The sequence below is a fragment of the Poecilia mexicana genome, unplaced genomic scaffold (assembly GCF_051168715.1).
Source record: "Poecilia mexicana isolate PSO_F unplaced genomic scaffold, ASM5116871v1 scaffold_22, whole genome shotgun sequence".
NCBI lineage: Eukaryota > Metazoa > Chordata > Actinopteri > Cyprinodontiformes > Poeciliidae > Poecilia > Poecilia mexicana.
Window position 1 is genome coordinate 10,174,166 of NW_028263391.1, and position 13,911 is coordinate 10,188,076.

General features: G+C 44.4%; 2 protein-coding genes across 2 annotated transcripts; one reads left to right on the forward strand and one right to left on the reverse strand.

Moving 5' to 3' along the window:
* Window positions 1–254: 254 nt before the first annotated feature.
* senp2 (SUMO specific peptidase 2) lies at window positions 255–13,605 on the reverse strand. The gene is made up of 17 exons (XM_014999755.2): window positions 13,251–13,605; window positions 12,302–12,363; window positions 12,098–12,210; window positions 11,077–11,143; window positions 10,924–11,002; window positions 10,655–10,829; window positions 10,379–10,485; window positions 10,205–10,287; window positions 9,754–9,802; window positions 9,601–9,673; window positions 9,368–9,523; window positions 9,153–9,284; window positions 8,803–9,030; window positions 1,679–1,758; window positions 1,465–1,549; window positions 1,276–1,371; window positions 255–1,088 (listed from the first exon to the last, which is right to left on the reverse strand). Exons 1-17 carry the CDS (start codon window positions 13,400–13,402, stop codon window positions 1,026–1,028), a joined length of 1,800 nt encoding a protein of 599 aa, XP_014855241.2. The 5' UTR covers window positions 13,403–13,605; the 3' UTR covers window positions 255–1,025.
* LOC148152797 (uncharacterized) lies at window positions 2,300–5,692 on the forward strand. The gene has a single exon (XM_088002310.1). It carries the CDS (start codon window positions 2,863–2,865, stop codon window positions 4,405–4,407), a length of 1,545 nt encoding a protein of 514 aa, XP_087858436.1. The 5' UTR covers window positions 2,300–2,862; the 3' UTR covers window positions 4,408–5,692.
* Window positions 13,606–13,911: the final 306 nt, after the last annotated feature.

The window sequence follows — 13,911 nt, forward strand, 5'->3', positions numbered from 1 at the left end:
AGTAAATTAAAAAAATTTTAATGCTAAACTATTAGTTTTGAAAAAAGTACCTTAAGTACTGTTGTGCACTAGCTTATATAAGTAGTTTTCTAGGCACTGTATTAAGAGACATATAATGAACCTTTTTACAAGCTAGGTTACAGCTCACACCTTTACCAGCTTGGAATGTAATGAGCTTAGGAAAAGCTCACTCACTCATTCACTGGAACCCTCACGGATTGCTCTAGACTAGTAAAAATAAAATAAAACTCAGATTACAAAAAACCCACTTTATTACAGGAGGGGGGATGGGATCACATTTTAAGCATGAGCACTAACATACATGCTTGTACAGTAGTTCCCTATTAAGTTTTGTACCTGCTCTACATGTGGGAGAACAAATAAGTCATACTCCAATTATGGAAGGAAACATTACACACACACACATTTTTTTTTCATCCAGTCAAGTTATAAATAATGTTAAACAAAATGTTATTACAGCAAGTTTGCAAACATGCAAATTGTATCTGGACAAAAGGCAAAACAGGAGGTATATCAATATTTTCACCATTTATATTTCACACAACAGAACAGTTTTGTGACTAAATATAATTATCTCTACATACTTCAATCAATAAATCAAATAAATGACCATAAGGATCATTTCTGCATTCTGGGCCAAGTTGCTCAAAAATGCAGTCAAGTTGCAAAAAACCAAACAAACTCTCCATGAAGCGTGCTCTTCACTGAGCTCCACCAGCGGGTTAAAGGCACTTCAAGCAGTACATCAAGCTGTAAAAAAAATAATCTCAAAGTCAAAAGCCATTCACTCACTAGTGCCAAAGTTTGTGCGCGACAAATTTCCTTCAGCAAAACATCTCCAATTAAAACTCAGAGATTAAAAATAGTTTCTATGCCCCTTTGGGAGAAAAGGAGACAAAGTTAAGACTAGTGTTTTATTACTCCAAATATCTGGGTTATATTTCGGTCCAACAATTGCGAGACTAAAACAAAGTTGCCGTTGTTGCTTCTGATGGTGTAATCTTCTATAGCAGCTTCTGATTAAGGATTTCCCACATCATTAACTTCCTGAAGAGAGGCATGTGGCACTAAAAAAGTTGAAGAAAGCAATCAAATTAGAACAAAATCTGCATAATATAACATACTTTAAAAAACACTGATTTAATAATCAAGGCTAATCACATGTAGTAGCATGGTAAGATAAACACTGCTCTGCACAAGCAATTGCACTTTTCAGTAATAAACTCCAAGTGGTTGCATTAAATTTGAGTTTACCTGTTTAAAGGTGAGGGGCTTTCCCTTTGCTATATAGTCAGCATATTTACAGACAAAAACACCACAGTCACTTCCATTAGTCTGCTGGGGAATGTCCTGTTTGTACAGAATGATACATTAATCTCAATTTTAGAAAAAAAAAATGACATTATGTTTTTAAATCTTATGTCAATAGTGAGCTTGACATACACCAGCCTTCAGACTTCCAACAGTCCATTTGACACCGTCAAGCTCCCTTCCTTTCTTTGCTTTGTGTTCTTCTTTAAGGTAGAGACTGGAAAATAAGCACCGCTACGTCATTCATAGTGCAGTACAACTCAAAGAAACAAACACTAAAGATTGAAAGACTGGAGGGGAAAAAAAGATAAAAGTTGAGGGAGTGAAAGATGGAAAACAGACTTACAGTAAAAGATTACAGATGTCGTCATGTCTCCGACCCATTGAGTCATATGATTTAACAGTCTTTGACTTTAAATCCATCACCTAAAATGAAAACATTTATTAAAACAAGCCGACTTAAATCCTACTTCTCTTTAAACGAACGTTTTATAATTTCACAATGAAATACAAGTGCTCAAACAAATACGGAGTACCACAAGGCTGAGTGTTGGGAACGCAAACTTTTTAATTCATTTATTACAAAGTTTGTAAAGTGTGACAGAAACTAAAGTTTTATACAGGAAATGGCTTAAAAATGATTGCACAAAATATTGTTGGCAAAACAAACTCAAGAAGCGGTTTATTAATATGGCTGTATTAAACTGATGCAACAAAATTTAGGACTAATCACTAATACATGACGATTCTGCAGGAAAGTTATGAAGTCTAGATGATAATCAGTGAATTGGAAATCTCAACAAATTGGGGATGCAGCAAAATCTTCTCGTACAACATCTTGTGTATTAAAACGTTACGATATTTCTCATTGAGGCGACTGCTGTCTTACAAGCACAAGCCAAATGCGGTCCTCATGGCTTCGCTTGATGAAATTATAATATAAGCTGCTCCACCATTTTGAGTTCTTTTTCTAACTTCGCTCGGTGTTTCACTATGGGAATCGCCTCAGCGTGACCCAACTACGGAAGCTCCAATGACATCACGTCTGTCCGCGACAGACAGGTTGAGCCGTGACCGTGGCTCCACCCACCATCCAATATCACGGCCAACCTACCCCTCTCAACTCATTCTCGCTTTCTTCCCGTGTGAAGAACTACAACAAAGCTCCCTCAGCACATTCAGGCTAGCTTGGCTCTGCTTAACCGTTCTTAGGCGTTCCGTAAAGGAAGACGCCGCTGAACGCAGTACCAGGACAGGTCTGGACTGTGCTGGGTAAGTGCTTCCAAAGAAGCATTTTCTTTTTCGTTTGAAGCAGCTATCGCGTCGAGGCGGGCTGCTTTTATAGCTACTGTTTTAATTAACAGAGTAACTGTTGGCTAAGCTAACGCGTCAAGGCGGGCTTGGTAGCTGCTTAGCAGTACATCGCTAGCACAAACAGTTGTTAAAGTTCAGCTAACGTGTCGCGACGAGCGGACTTTATCTTCGGCTTTATAGCTAACGTGTTACGACGAGCTATAATAAGCTTTCGGCATGGCTACGGCTCCCGCCCCCACCAAAGGGTCGGAACCGACGGTTAAAGAGGGTGTATCCCGCTCGTGCCCTGCGTCATGCGGGGCCTCTATTTCGGGCAGGGACCCGCACCCTATGTGCATCGTTTGTATGGGCGCTAAACACGCTCAGGCGTCGCTGGCTGACCCTCAGGGGTGCCAGCACTGCTCGTCGATGCCAGAAAAAATCCTGGAAAGGCGGCTAAGAGTAGCTGTAGCTAACAGCCAGGACCCGTGCCTCTCGTCACCTTCAGCTGTTGCGGCGGGTGATAAGCATCAACCGCGAGCCTCTAAGAGCTGGGCGGACATGATGGAGGAAGAGTCCTCGCCCATGCCCCCTCTGTTTGAGGGTCTAATGGGGAGTGGGGAACTCGAAACGGGCTTGGAGGAGACGGAGGGTGACGCAAACTCCGACCTCCTCGATCTGGAAGACATGGAAGAAGAGGAAGATGACGTCTTCCCGGCTCAACTGTCCAGGCCGCCCAGCGGAGCGGAAATCGCCTCCCCTGGGGACAGTGACCTGTATGATGTGTGCAGACGGGCTGCTTTAAAGCTGAATATCCCCTGGCCAGCAGCCCAGGATGCAGGCGGTACAGAACGAGACTTGTATGATGGGAAGCGACTGCCACCAGTCTTACCATCAGCTAAACAGCTTTTACCAGCTGTTCCCGCCTGCATGAGAGAAATGAGCCGTTTCTGGTCTAGTCCATTTAAGAGCAAGCTCCCCACCAAGGGCTTCTCTAAACTGGAGATTCAGGGCATGGGTGAGTTGGGGCTGGCCGAACCCCCAACAGTGGAGCCTTCAGTAGCTTACCACCTTCACCCTAACCGCAGATCTGTGTCAGCATCATCAAGCATCTCGCTTCCAGGTAAAATAGATCGCCTCACTGCATCTATTTACCAGCGGATGTACAAATATGCTGCACAATCAGTGTGCTCGCTTAATGCAGTTACACTGTTGTCAGCCTATCAAGGTGAAATCTTGGAGGAGATGGGTCGTCAGCTGGACTCAGGGACACCAAACCCCACCCTTTGGGATGAGATATGTGTGGTGAACGATCTTATCTTGCGCTCCTCTAGAGGTGCCGTTCAAGGTTGTGGTCGTGTCATGGGACTGGCAGTCTCAGGGGAGAGGGCCTTATGGCTAAACCTGTCAGGCCTAAGTGACGCCCAAAAGGCTGAAATCATGGATTCAACCTATGACCCATCGAAAGGTCTATTTGGCCCCTCCCTGGAGAAAATGAGGGAAATAAGTACCCTCAGAAAACAGGAGGGAGAGGCTTTCAACCTTTGTTTGCCTCGTAAACCTAGCCAAACTCCTCCACCAGGACCGAGACCTGGCTTTGCAGCTGCTGCAGTGAGAGGACGGCAGGGTGGACCCAGGGCTCCAAGAAGGCCTGCCGCACAACCTCCCCAGCAAAATAAATCTGAGAACCCAAAACCATGGGGTAAGCATTCTTTTGCAGCGGCTGCTGCAAAAAATCGTCCATCTTACCCCATGGAGGGGAAAAAGAAGCGGGCCACCTAGCCCCTGTCTTTTTTCCACAACTTCTTCCTCGGAAGAGAGGGTTTTCAGACAGCAGAGCAAACCTCTCTGTCCAGTGTTCAAATTTTCCTGTGGTTCCCAGTTCATCAGGAGTCCTGTTAAATTCTCCCCCTCGTGTTCAGAGAGGGGAAATTTTGAGACAGACAACACAGTGTTTTCCAGCACTTCAAAACTGTCATGTAACACTTCACAGCACTTTGTCAGTGTCACCAAGCACTCACCAGTGCCCCCTTACACATTTTTCTGTTCTGGGGGAATCAAAGGAAATAAAAGAAGCTTTTCTGCAACCAGGCATGTTGCCGAGGGCAGGAAGCCCCCCACAAAAAAAAAAAAAAATTGCAGAAATAAATCCTTGTCATCCCCCTCTGTACCCAACAGAGGGAGCTGGCGCTCTCTGCATGACGGCAGAGCTCAGCAGTGCAGAGGGGATGACGTCACCCATCATGGCAGGCCCCCTCTCTGCTCAGACAGAGGAGTGGCGCGCATGCGCAGTCTCCCCATGGGTTTTGACCACAATTTCCAGGGGGTACAGACTGCAGTTCGCTGTGAGACCTCCGAGATTCAACGGAGTGCTAGTTTCGGTGGCCAACAGGGATTCGGCGCACGTCCTAGAGGACGAGATCGCATCCCTGCTGGCCAAGCAAGCAATCAGAGTAGTGCCAGAAGAAGAGGCTCATCAGGGCTTCTACTCACGCTATTTTCTCATTCCAAAGAAAGACGGCGTGTCATTACGGCCCATACTGGACCTGCGTGTGTTAAACAAACACTTACGCAAGTATACGTTCAGAATGTTAACGCACAAGACGCTGTGTCGCTCCATTCGCCCGGAGGACTGGTTTGTAACCATCGACCTCTCCGATGCATATTTCCACATAGCCATTTACCCCCCACACAGAAAGTTTCTCAGGTTTGCTTATCAGGGCACAGCCTACGAGTATCAAACAGTCCCGTTCGGGCTGTCATTAGCCCCGAGGGTGTTCAGCAGGTGTGTGGAGGCGGCGCTGGCTCCTCTGAGATCGAGCGGCATCAGAGTTTTTTCGTACATAGACGATTACCTCATTTGCTCTCCATCGAGAGATCAAGCAATGAGCGACTCTCGGGTGGTGTTAACCCACCTTATCAACCTGGGATTCAGAATAAACCAGACGAAGAGTCGCTTAATTCCCGTGCAATGCACGGAGTATTTGGGTCTCAGAATAAACTCCCTCTCCTACCGCGTTACGTTATCGGAGGGGAGAACCCTGTCATTCGCTCAGTGCATGGCGCATTTCCAGCTGGGGAAAGTCGTTCCATTCAGACTTTGCCTACGGCTCCTCGGCCTCATGGCATCAGTGATTTCCGTTGTCCATCTGGGACTGTTACGGATGAGGGATTTTCAGCGGTGGGTCGCTTCACTACGTCTATGTTCCCGCCGTCATCTGTACCGCAGGGTGAGAATAACACCTGCATGCGTGGCGGCTCTCCGACCATGGGGAAACCCAGCGATCTTCGCGGTGGGCATGCCCCTGGGTGCGGTATCATCCAGGGTTACTCTGACTACGGATGCGTCTCTGACGGGCTGGGGTGCAACTATGATGGGCAGAGCTGTGAACGGTCTATGGTCGGAAAGAATGGCACGGCTCCACATCAACATGCTGGAACTACACGCCGTGTTCCTAGCTTTGAAGCACTTCATGCCTTTGATGGTTGGCCGCCACGTCTTGGTAAAGACGGACAACTCCACGGTGGTGGCATACATCAATCGTCAGGGCGGGACCCGATCCATTCAGCTACACAGATTGGCCAGGGAAATAATTATGTGGAGCAGCACCAGATTTCTATCGGTTCGCGCGACGCATGTACCAGGAATTCTGAACAGAGGGGCCGATCTGTTATCCAGAGGCAGCCCCCTTTATGGAGAGTGGAAGCTGCACCCTCAAGTGGTGGAGCAGATCTGGCAGAGATACGGACGGGCTGCCGTAGATCTCTTCGCCTCATGGGAAAACGCTCATTGTCCACTGTTCTTCTCCCTGTCGGACCGAGACGCACCTCTGGGCATGGACGCGCTGGCTCACACATGGCCGAATGTGTTGCTCTATGCGTTCCCACCTCTGAGCCTGATATCCCCAACTCTAGTCAGAGTGAGAGAACAGGGTCTGTCCTTAATTCTGGTGGCCCCATGGTGGCCATCGAAGCCCTGGGTGGCAGAAATAATCCAAGTTCTGTCAGCAGAACCATGGGCCCTACCCATTCGCAGGGACCTTCTGTCTCAAGCTCAGGGGGAGATTTATCATCCACATCCAGATCGTCTGGCTCTCTGGGCCTGGCCCGTGAAAGGTGGAACCTAAATGCGACAGGTCTCCCTCCAGAGGTCATTGACACCATCCAGAATTCAAGGGCTCCGTCAACTCGTTCACTTTACAGTGGTAAATGGCGAGTTTTTGAGGAGTGGTGTGTGGAGAGACAGGTTATTCCTTTTCAGTGTTCTGTGGTGGAGGTCCTCTGCTTTCTACAGAGCTTGTTGGAAAAGGGCAAGGCCTTTTCAACTATTAAGGTTTATTTAGCTGCAATCTCAGCTTGTCATGTGGGATTTGGTGATAAACCTGTGGGGCAGCACCCTTTGGTGTGCCGTTTCATGAGGGGGGCGCGACGTAAGCTGCCCACCTCTAGGCTTTTCATGCCATTATGGGACCTCACTCTGGTACTAGAGGCCCTTTGCCATCATCCCTTTGAACCTTTGGAGGGTATTGGCATGAAATTGCTTACATTGAAAACTGCACTGCTCTTAGCTTTAACTACTGCTAAGAGGGTAGGTGAGTTACATGCACTGTCTGTCAGTCCTACTTGCCTACAGTGGGCACCGGGGCTCTCTAAAGTATGCTTGAGACCCAATCCTGCTTTTGTGCCCAAGGTGATGGACACGTCATACAGGTGTTCAATGGTGGAACTGCTGGCATTCCATCCACCTCCTTTCTCTTCAGCAGAAGAAAAGAGGCTTAATTGCTTATGCCCAGTGAGATCTTTGAAGGCTTATGTTGACAGGACAGCTGAATTTAGAAGAGCTGATCACCTGTTTGTGTCTTGGGCCACTTCTCATAAGGGCAAACCTATCTCTCGCCAAAGGTTAGCACACTGGATTGTGGAGACTATATCTCTGGCATATAGATGCTCAGGGTCAAAGCCACCTGAAGGGGTGAGGGCCCATTCTACCAGGAGCATGGCCACCTCTTGGGCTTTGTTCCGGGGTGTGTCTGTCCAGGACATCTGTGTTGCAGCCAGTTGGGCTACACCACACACGTTTGTGAGGTTTTACAGGCTGGATGTTGCCCAATCATCATTGGCGCACACAGTGCTTGGGGCTGGCTCATCAGGCTGCACCTGAGTCCTGGATATGAATCGCTGCCAAGCATTGCTTCGGGGTCAGCATGCAATTCGGGAGTTGGCCATATCTCCCATAGTGAAACACCGAGCGAAGTTAGAAAAAGAACGTTGGGTTACTTAACGTAATCCCTGGTTCTTTGATAACAGAGTGAGGTGTTTCACCAACACATCCCTTCTTGCATGGGCACGGAAAGAAACCTGCTTAGAATGAGTTGAGAGGGGTAGGTTGGCCGTGATATTGGATGGTGGGTGGAGCCACGGTCACGGCTCAACCTGTCTGTCGCGGACAGACGTGATGTCATTGGAGCTTCCGTAGTTGGGTCACGCTGAGGCGATTCCCATAGTGAAACACCTCACTCTGTTATCAAAGAACCAGGGATTACGTTAAGTAACCCAACGTTTTCAGTAGGAAATATTAACAGCAATAAGGCAAACAATAGGCAAGTACTGCAAGTTGTTCAGATGCTGAAAGAGGTAAAAAGCTTTGCTATAGTAACCGATAGTTGGATGTCTACATCATACTCCCACACTGTCCACAACAACTGGGAAATGTTATACTGCACACCATGCATAGTTGATGCAGACATAAGATAGATGAAAATAGATTAAAAGAACTCAGGAAAAGAAAGTTTGTTAAGTTTGTGACAAAAAAATAAAAATGCAGAATAAAGGCCTTTCTGCAGTGTAAGTTATATTAAAACTTGTCCCGTCTCATTCTAGTGAACTCCATATCCAGTCTCATCTGATGAGTATTAGGCATAGTTACTACCCTACAAAGTATACATACGATGCAAAGTATGTTGAACTATTGAAACTTTTAGTAAAGTGTTACTTTTACAAATATAAAATTGGGAATAGCAATCTGTATTTATTCTGTTGGAAGGTGGGAGCAGCAGCTGATCTAAGTTTTCTTCTTTTTGAACTCAACAAATTTTCTACATTCTTATTGGAGTTTCATCCAAGTATTTCTGCAGCAAATATTGATGCATTTTAAACTATGTGACGAATCAAACTCACAGCTAATGCCCAATGGGCACCAAGGTGCAGCGGGACAAGGATGAGGTCAAACATGAAAAGGTCAACCGCCTTGGTCCATCGCTTCACAGCCGCATGTCCTCCAACCTGTCCTCCTCCCCCAACACCCCGCAGCTTTGGGTAAAAAAAGGTGCTAAAACTGTACACCTTTAATCTTCCACTTTCTCCGCAACGTCGCTCCATGATGAGGGAAAGGTAGAAGTTCATCACCTTGGAGGAAAAATTGCCATAAAACAATGATCTCCAACTCAATGCAGTAAAAAATGTTTTTCAACTTCAGCGGAGTGGGCTGGTTTAGATCCGAGATCCATCTTAGTTAAGCGTACAAGTACCTCATCATTGAGCCATCCACCTTCCAGTAGAGTGGACAGGTCTCGCTGCGTGATGCGAAGTTTGAAGGCTGAACTTAAAACAAGGTTAGGATCTCTCTGAGCCAAAGCTTCACTAACCTCCACTGCCATTTCCTATAAGACCGAGAAGAGACATTTAAAATGGCAGCGTAACCATGCAGTCAGAAACGCACTACATTACTTTTAAACAATCTAACCTTGGTCAGCCTGGGTATGTCCTCATCGCTGTGTCTTATATGTGAAGCATAGGAAGGTTGAGTTTCAGCAGCACTGAACGCAGAAGCATCTCTGTCCACGAGATTAAGGCGAGTAGCGACTTCTGTGGAAAGGTCCACATCGGCTGCTGCTTTTTGCTGCAATGCAGGGCAGCATTACTCGCAGGATTCAATGGCTGCTTTGGCATGATAGAAGAGAGTTAATGTGTGCCTACCTTTGCATATCTAACAGGCTGTTTCTCCTCAAGGGTTTCACTGTATGACTTATTAAAAGATAAACCTCCCCACCTGAAGATATGAAAGATAAAAGTTATTAAAGTATTGAAGAAGTAAAAAAAGACATATAATTCAGATAGTTTAAAACCAACCTGTCCTTAGTTGCAGTAGTATTTCTGTATGTAAACACAGTTGGTGAAGCTGTGAAGGAGAAGATTATTTTTTTTACCCACTAGAAAATGGCCGTAAATGTTAATTTAATCACAATTAGCCAAGTTTTTTAAGAATATATAAAATGGAGCATTACAGCGAAAGTTCTAATGCTCCACTTGTGAAAGTAAATCTGTTGGGCTTCTCCACATCATCAGACAAGACGCATGAAAAAAAAAAAAAAAAGCAAAAAGAACTTTGCTATTACACTTAAGTGTTTTTTTTTTAAATAATTTTCTGTATTTCATTGAATGGTTTTTCACATATATCTGTTCAATGAACCCAAAAAAAAGAAATCAGATACAGAAACAGACAAAGTGAAAGTTTGTGGGACAAACAAATATAGAAGCAGTCATTTGTTATTTTAAAGACAAACAGTATCCACAGTGCTACCTGTGCACACCACCCTCCTGGAGACTGAATCAAAGGTTCTCTCTGAAGCAGATGTTTTGTGGGAACTTTGTAACAGTGACTCGCTAGGAGAGGAAAAAAAAAACAGTTAAGAGGTGCATGGTGATCTTATTAAACATCTTTGAAAACACCACACCAGCAGATGGAAACACTCACTCATGTGGTTTAGCTTGATTGAAAGGTAGTGGTTGGCTTTTGCTGTATTTCTCCGTCACCATCTCCAGTAAGCGTCTGTAGTGCTCCTTATTGTTCTGCTTTATGGCCTGTAACAAAAATCACAACTGAAGATATCAAGTGGCAAAAAATGTTCAGTAATAATGAGGTACCCTTGAGTGATTACAGTTATTACTACATGCAAGGATAAAGTGGAAAATGACCATCATAAATGTAACAGAATATTCCAAACGACACTAAATTCAGGTCTAAATATACCTCTTCCACAGTTAGACTGGGTTTAGGGCAGCGGGTGTGTCCGTAGCCATTAAAAATCGGTTCGGGATAAGGTGTTCCCACTCTGATAGCGGGCCTTGAAGGCAGCAGCTGAAGGGAGCCTCTTCTCTCCCAGTTCTTCCCTCTTTCTGGGAGCCCAGCAGGGAGAGTTGCTCCACTAGATTCCAAAACAAAAATAGTAGTTCATAAAGAGAGTGAGCTGAAGGTTTTAGAGACTAATGAACAAACTGTACAAAAACTAGATCACTGACCTGTATTTTCTTAAAGGGGGTATAGAGTTTTGAAAGGGGTTCTTTGAACTCCTGTCATTCACCCCACCTACAGATTTATCTGAGAAGACAACAAGTGTTAGATATGAATACAGACAAGAGTCAATAGGTGCAGCGATATCCATCTTCACTTACCCATTTTCCAGTCAGTACCACTAAGCCATGACGTGTGAAGCTCATCTATGCCCATTAGAGTAACGGGCTAGATTCAAACATAGAAAAAACAAAACAAACAGCTTTAAATGAAATACATTTTATCCGTGAAGCACATGTAAACACAAGGTTCCGTACATGAAAAACCAAGCATATGGACCTGGTCCAGGCCGACTTGCATAGAGCAGCAATAATAAAACTGTGGAGTAACAAGACCAAGTTTTGCAAATGCCAAGTCAAAAATTAGTAAGTAAATAAGAGTAAAGATATAATTTTCATTGTTAGCAAATACTAAGAACAAAAACCTTGCATCTTGATGCACTCCAACTTGCATCAAATTACATCTTTAACATACATTGTTGTTGCAAGAACAGGCCTAACTATTTTTGTCAATGCAGTCATCCATGTACGCCAACAGTTGGAGTCGCATGCCATAAAAAATTACTTGCAACCAAAAGGAATTGCAAATGTTTGAATGTAAATCAAATCCAAAATACTAGCTTGGCATTCCTTCACTTAACACAGCTGGCCTGGTGAGCAATAGATCTCCAGGAAATATTTTTGTTTTGCAATTGTTCTTATAATAGCAAGACTGTTAATTTTTTTAACCTCAAAAATCAATCCATCCTCAATTTTTAAACCATGGTCCCACCAGAGAAGGTGCTGCAACTACTGCTAGGTGCAGAAGAAGAGCAGCTATGGGAGCCAGTACGGTGTGGCATTTCATTTACGGCCTGTTGAGGTGAGGTCTGAAAAGGATACCTGACCAACCGCCAATGGTATCCATTATTTAATAGAAAATTATATTTTTCGACACATGTCTGAAGCCGACGGTGTGCGGTCCCCTTGAGGAAAACTAGAGCCCAAGAACAGAGACTTGAGGTACCCCACAAGTGGAAACACCTTCACCAGGCCATACAGCAAAACTTCTATTTGGCTGCTTGTCTATATCTACAGAACATGATGAAGCACTTGAACACAAAGAAGACATGATGACACCCACCTGTGTTTCGTCATGCTTGTTTGGATTTTGACACCTTGCTGGCAGCGGTCTCCGAAAGCTCACTAGACCTGCTATGCCTGCCACTGTCTTCTTCACAAAGCTGATCACAACATCTACAAAGACAGGAGATCACAACAGTTACCGAAATACAGAGACTTTTTTTTTTAAAACAAACCCTGGCATTTTTAATTGATCCCAACATACCACGTTTGCGTCGTTTTGCCGCCACTGGGTCACTTTGACAAACACCATCGGCAACATGCACACTGCAACAGAGGAAAATTATGCTGCTGCCTCCTATTCATAACAATTAACCTCTTTTTGTAAAATTATTTAATTATCCAGGAAACCTTTTGTATAAATAAAACTGAAGAACTTGTGCTTTAATACAAACCAAGTGGAGGTGTGCCAGGAAACGATTGTTCTGTTCCAGCATTACAAATGTAAACAAATGGAGCTTGCCATACTTTACAACGACTTTCATGAGAAACATGAGCTTTGACCAAATAACTTTAGTTCAAAACAGAGAGAGAGACTCTTCAGGTGGGATTCATGTTGAACAAAGAAAGCATACATGTAAAATGTGTTAATTTTCCTGAGAACTAAATCATATAGGGTTAAAAGAGGAAAAAGGAGCACCAAGAGAGGAGGCAGTAGATTATCTAGAGCAGGGATCACTGTCCTGCAACTTTTGGATGCATTCCTGCTCCAGCACACTTAAATCAAAAGGCTGAATCATCTTCTTGATATGTCAGTAAGACTGGCAATCACTTTTTTATTTAGTCAGGTGTGTGGAGGAAAGGTAACACTTAAAACATGCAGAACAGGGGGAGCAGATTTCAAACTCCAGTCCTTGAAGGCCTGTGCCCTGCAGCTTTTAGATGCGTCCCTGCTTCAACACACCTAAGTTAATTAACTAGGTCATTAGTAAGGTGATTTAGCCATTTAATTAAGATGTGTTTAACCCGGGACACATCTAAAAGTAGCAGGAACTGAAGCTTGATATCCTTATCTATTTTCAAACATACCCCCTCACTGTTGTTAGCTTAACTTTAGTCACCATCATAAGAGTTAAGTCAACAAATTTGAAATTGAAACAGAGGAATAAAAGCGCATCCAGAACGGAACCACCAGGTATCATAATATCACCGACCTTTTGTAGTTCCGTTTAGTCGGTCTTCCGTTGCTGTCCTGCCGCCGAGCTCCTTCCCCACTACCCCTTCTTCTCGCAGGCCACTCGGTGTGGTTTTGCCCGGTAACGGGCTCAAACAGAGACGAGATTCCGTCAACTATCCATCCATACATCCCAGACAAATACGAGAAAAATGGAACGAGGTCTTCCGAACGGGCCAGGACTGATTTTCCACAGGTTAAAACCTCACACAACAATCTACGACACAACGGTTACCAGTGGAGCTTTAGCCCAGAGTTAGCATCTCTGTGTTGAAATGCGCAGGATGTGCGTCACTGCGTGTGACAGTCTCACTAGGTGCGAATGTTTTGTGTTGCAGGGGAGGACGCTCGGGCGGGGCTCTATAGACTTCGTCTGAATAGAACGAACCAATCACGGGCGGTACTTTCCGATTGAAGAAAGCAACAAACATAGGCCGAAAGATAAAATGTGTATTTCAGACCGCTGTCACTACTATATAAAATAGTAAACTACTTTATATAGTAGTTTACTATATAAAGATTTGTTTCCTTGTAATTAAAACAAGATTGTTGAATTATATTTTAACTGTTTCAATATGGTTTTGCTATAGACTCAAAGTCGTCATTGTTAATGAGATATTGTGAGACGTGATCATAAACTT

Excerpts from the sequence above, each read along its gene's own strand:
- senp2 (XM_014999755.2), bottom strand. The coding sequence starts at position 13,402 with ATGTATGGATGGATAGTTGACGGAATCTCGTCTCTGTTTGAGCCCGTT. Across the intron at positions 12,364-13,250 it reads ACTAAACGGAACTACAAAAG|TGTGCATGTTGCCGATGGTG; the intron begins GTCGGTGATATT and ends CCTCTGTTGCAG. Across the intron at positions 1,550-1,678 it reads GACATCTGTAATCTTTTACT|TCTCTACCTTAAAGAAGAAC; the intron begins GTAAGTCTGTTT and ends CTTATTTTCCAG.
- LOC148152797 (XM_088002310.1), top strand. The coding sequence starts at position 2,863 with ATGGCTACGGCTCCCGCCCCCACCAAAGGGTCGGAACCGACGGTTAAA.